The following is a 5,337-nucleotide window of genomic DNA, read 5'->3' on the forward strand; positions in this document are numbered from 1 at the left end:
TTACTTGATTACTGATTAGTATCAAGCAGGCAGATCCCTTGATTATTAGGTTTATTCAAGTCAACATGAGTCAGACTGGGCTCTGACATTCACATGACAAGTAACCACTAACTACCTATTTAGGGCAGAATATTCTAAAAAGAGTAAAATGCTAGAAAAAAAGAAAATACTAAGAAATATAAAGATTCATATCCTAAAAAGCAATGCATATTACAGGGTCATAATATAGCTATTCTAACACCATATTCAATTATTGTTCATTCTATTCCATTTTATACTTCAAAACACTATGCGCCAAGGCAGCGATTGTGCCAGCGATTGTTTCGAAATTAGGTAATTTCAAGCACCATACTGAGCCTACGTTACGGTAGCCTAAGTTATGGGATGTCCTCCCGGCTGGGATACCAGGGCGACATCCCATCCACCACCACTACACCCCCTATCCCGCTCCGTTCTACCCCTCCCCTACCCCCTACCCCCCCCCCCGCCCCAAGGCTTCAACCCGCTCCACGTACGGCGGGGTGGAAGACGTTGATGGCGTGCACGGCGGCGCGGCCCTTCTGCTTGAGGCCGAACACCAGGTCGATCCACTGGCACAGCGTGTGGGACACCTGGTCCGACTCCAGCGCCTGGCGGTGGATCAGGACGAAGAGCCGCGGGTCGTTGCGGGCCCAGGGCGGCAGGTTCACGTGGTTCACCCGCTCGCTGTTCTGACGCACGCCGAAGTCGAACCCTGGGAGGAGGGAGGGGAGGGGAGGGGTCAAGGGTCACGGCGAAGGTGGTCATGTCGTTTGAGTGTAAGTCGCTTTTGGATAAAAGCTTCTGCTAAATGCCCTGAATGTACAAGTGCACTGACCGGTGTTATGACCTGATATGGGCAAACTCTACCTTGCTATGCGTCCCCCCCCCCCCTCTACTATTTCATCATTCTGCATGACCCCGCCCCCTAGGTCTCCTACTTTCTCAGTGGCCCCGCCCCCCCACCTGTCCTACCTCCTCAGTGGCCCCGCCCCCTGGGGGTCTCCTACCTTCTCGGTTGACCAGGAACTCTGGCAGGTAGAAGAACTCGGGGATGAGCTCCTTGACGTCGGTCATGGACTCGAAGGAGGAGAGACGCCAGGTGGTGTTCATGGAGTGGAAGGTGCGGTCGGGGATATCAAAGCTCTGGTCTGGGGGAGGAGGGGCCCAAGACACACTTAATTACAAACAGCCCCCGCAACTCTTTTAAAATCGCCCCCCCCGCCCACCACCACCCCCCCAATCCTTTATTTAATCGCCTAGGGAACCGTGCGGGCTGCAGTGGTTTCAGGAGGACATAAAGAGATGCAGCCCTTTAGAGGATCAGAGGGGGCAGAGATGAAGGGGAGGAGGAGAATGAATGGGGATAGGGAGAGAAAGGGCGGGATGATGTGAGCAGCCAGTCAGATAGGGAGAGGTGTGGTGTGGGGAGGGAGGGAGGGAGAGCGAGAGAGAGGGGTTGTTTAAAGACTTCAAAAAGGGCAAAGACAAATCCATTGCAGATAGACGTGGCTAATCAAAAGGTCAGTTACGCTGTGAAACATGAAACTAAACCAAAACTTGAAAAAAAAAAATGAAGTTCAGGGAACCATTCGCACATCAAAGGGGTTCCAAGACAGAGCCGTCGGCATGACGACGGCTTTTCCAGTCTACCGCTTTTCCAGTTTCCCAAATAAATTTGCTTATTATTGGTGGTGATTGTGTGCTGGTGGGGGTGTTGGTTGGGGTGTTGTGGTGGTGTGGGTGGTGGTGGTGTTGGAGGGTAGGGGTGGTGGTGGTGCTGGTGATCATGAGGGTGGTGGCGGTGGTGGTGGTGAAGGGTGGTGGTGACGGTAGTGGTAGTGGTGGTGGTGACGGTAGTAGTGGTGGTGACGGTAGTGGTGGTGGTGACGGTAGTGGTGGTGGTGTTGAAGGGTGGTGGTGACGGTAGTGGTGGTGGTGATGGTGACGGTAGTGGTGGTGGTGATGGTGACGGTAGTGGTGGTGATGGTGACGGTAGTGGTGGTGACAGTGACGGTAGTGGTGGTGGTGGTGACGGTAGTGGTGGTGGTGTTGAAGGGTGGTGACGGTAGTGGTGGTGGTGGTGGTGGTGACGGTAGTGCTGGTGGTAGTGGTGACGGTAGTGGTAGTGGTGGTGGTGATGGTGACGGTAGTGGTGGTGGTGACGGTAGTGCTGGTGGTGGTGGTGACAGTGGTGGTGGTGGTGGTGACGGTAGTGGTGGTGGTGGTAACGGTAGTGCTGGTGGTGGTGGTGACGGTAGTGGTGGTGGTGGTGACGGTAGTGGTGGTGGTGATGACGGTAGTGATGGTGGTGGTGACGGTAGTGGTGGTGGTGGTGGTGACGGTAGTGCTGGTGGTGACGGTAGTGGTGGTGGTGCTGGTGGTGACGGTAGTGATGGTGGTGGTGGTGACGGTAGTGATGGTGGTGGTGGTGACGGTAGTGATGGTGGTGGTGACGGTAGTGGTGGTGGTGGTGACGGTAGTGGTGGTGGTGGTGGTGACGGTAGTGGTGGTGGTGGTGGTGACGGTGGTGGTGGTGGTGACGGTAGCGGTGGTGGTGATGGTAGTGGTGGTGGTGGTGACGGTAGTGGTGGTGATGACGGTAGTGGTGGTGGTGACGGTAGTGATGGTGGTGGTGATGGTAGTGGTGGTGGTGGTCGGGGTAGTGGAAGCTAGTGGTGGTGGTGGGTGGGGTTGGTCGTGATGGTGGTGGTTATGGTGGGGATCAAGCTGGTAGGTGGGGGTGTGTGGTGGTGGTGGTGGTTATGGTGGGGATCAGGCTGGTAGGTGGGGGTATTGGGTGGTGGTGGTGGGTGGGGTTGGTGGTGATGGTGGGTATCAGGCTGGTAGGTGGGGGTGTGGGGTGGTGATGGTGGTGGTTATGGTGGGGATCAAGCTGGTAGGTGGGGGTGTGGGGTGGTGGTGGTGGTGGTGGTTATGGTGGGGATCAAGCTGGTAGGTGGGGGTGTGGGGTGGTGATGGTGGTGGTTATGGTGGGGATCAAGCTGGTAGGTGGGGGTGTGGGGTGGTGGTGGTGGTGGTGGTTATGGTGGGGATCAAGCTGGTAGGTGGGGGTGTGGGGTGGTGGTGGTGGTGGTGGTGGTTAGGGTGGGGATCAGGCTGGTAGGTGGGGGGTGGTGGTGGTGATGGTGGTGGTTATGGTGGGGATCAGGCTGGTAGGTGGGGGTGTGGGGTGGTGGTGGTGGTGGGTGGGGTTGGTGGTGATGGTGGTGGTTAGGGTGGGGATCAGGCTGGTAGGTGGGGGTGTGGGGTGGTGGTGGTGATGATGGTAGTGATGGTGGTGGTGTGGGGTGTGGGGTGGTGATGACGGTAGTGATGGTGGTGGTGGGGTGGTGGGGGTGGTGGTGATGACAGTAGTGATGGTGGTGGTGTGGGGTGTGGGGTGGTGGGGGTGGTGATGATGGTAGTGATGGTGGTGGTGTGGGGTGATGGTGGTGGTCGTGATGATGGTAGTGATGGTGGTGGTGTGGGGTGTGGGGTGGTGATGATGGTAGTGATGGTGGTGGTGTGGGGTGTGGGGTGGTGATGATGGTAGTGATGGTGGTGGTGTGGGGTGGTGGTGGTGGTGATGATGGTAGTGATGGTGGTGGTGTGGGGTGTGGGGTGGTGGTGGTGGTGATGATGGTAGTGATGGTGGTGGTGTGGGGTGTGGGGTGGTGGTGGTGGTGATGACGGTAGTGATGGTGGTGGTGTGGGGTGTGGGGTGGTGGGGGTGGACTCACCCTGGTAGGCCAGGAACATCTTGGTGAAGGGGGGCATGCGGACCAGGAAGTGCAGCACGGTGCCGCTGTTGGAGTAGTGGGAGCCGTAGTGGTAGGGCTGGACCGGGGGCATGGGGTCGTCCTCACGGATCCCCTTCTTGTACTCATCCTCCAGGTACTGAGGCAGACGCACACACACACACACACACTCAATCATCCAGACACACAAAGTAGACTTGCAAACACACACACACACACACACACACACACACACACACACATACATACACACAAGTGTGCACATACACACTTGATCACCCAGACACGCACACACAGCAGACCGTGGTTAACATACCTTGTAGTTGTCGACGTATCGGTCCTCTTTCTCCTTGGACTGGACGGCAATGGGTTTGTTTAGGTTCCTGTATGATCAAGAAGAGAAAAGGTCAAAATAAAACAAACAAAATGAAACCATTTCACCTCAGGTGGACAAATCCACATTTAGATCAGTGGTGACCCTCGACTCTGCCTCGGATCGAGGGGGTATCGACTACTAGAATGACGAAGAGCGTTACAGGCTCTGACAGAACGCTGCTGAAGGCGGGACTCCACTGTGCAGTGGGGGTGGGAATCACAGGGTCCCTCACAATACGATACGATATGCGGCCCACAATACCGATAATATCCTGATCATATCCTGATGATAATCAATATATTGTTCGACAATCCTATAACGATACATAACGATATATGTCTAACTATGAATACAAAATCACCATCTTTATTATGGTTCAAACTGAACGAAAGAACGATATTTAGTGCCAGTGTACCAGTTCTCATATCGCATGAAGAAGGGCGACCATATATCGCCGTGTTAATATGTCGTCCCACCCCTACTGTGCAGCATCTGCTGGGAGACGGAGACGGATGGCTCAGAGAGCTGACGGTTAAGGTCCTTCCATCCATCTCCTGTATCGTGTTTAACTTATCAATGGGAATCAAGCCGGCTGTAAACATGCACATTGACGCTCGTTGTTGTGTTGCAGCCGAGGAGCCGCGCTCGACGCTGTTCATCATCACAGTCTGGGAAACGTCAAACGAAGCGACGCCCCGAATTAAAATGTGTCCGATTGCAAAGGTTATGTTTGCTGAACGAAGTGGCGCTGGTTGGAGCTGTTGATGCGCGGTGGCGTCGCTGCTCGTGACAACATCACGCCGGAGCATCTGTTTGTTCACGGCGCCGCCGTGCACTTCCTCTGGTGTCACGGAGAGACCATCTGGGAACGCTGCACCAAGACGCCACGGAAAAAACATCTCTCCCACTAAAGGACGCGTGATTTACTCTGCGGCAGCCAAACAGCAACAGAATGCACATTTGTTCAATGTTAAAGAGACTTGTTTTGAATTTAGTTAACAATATAGTTTGGGTAGACCATTTATTTTAGAAGCATTTAATCAAATGCTCTGAATGAAATGATTGAATGGCCTCGCTGTCTGTCTACCTACTAACCCGCCTACTTGCGTGCACTCTGCCCATGCCCTTATTGCGCAGGAGTCTTCCACAAGGCTAGGCAGACCTGGTCCTAAAGCTGGCTAG

General features: G+C 54.6%; 1 protein-coding gene across 1 annotated transcript; it reads right to left on the reverse strand.

Moving 5' to 3' along the window:
- Positions 1–515: 515 nt before the first annotated feature.
- LOC311376149 (lysosomal-trafficking regulator-like) lies at positions 516–4,587 on the reverse strand (the record flags this gene model as incomplete). Its single annotated transcript, XM_084491021.1, has 5 exons — positions 516–733; positions 1,029–1,169; positions 3,762–3,918; positions 4,096–4,162; positions 4,571–4,587. Coding segments are annotated over 5 exons (600 nt in total), but the record flags the coding sequence as incomplete, so codon positions are not given.
- Between the last annotated feature and the right edge of the window lie 750 nt (positions 4,588–5,337).

The sequence above is a fragment of the Micromesistius poutassou genome (assembly GCF_964030765.1).
Source record: "Micromesistius poutassou genome assembly, contig: SCAFFOLD_6910, whole genome shotgun sequence".
Classification (NCBI taxonomy): Eukaryota; Metazoa; Chordata; class Actinopteri; order Gadiformes; family Gadidae; genus Micromesistius; species Micromesistius poutassou.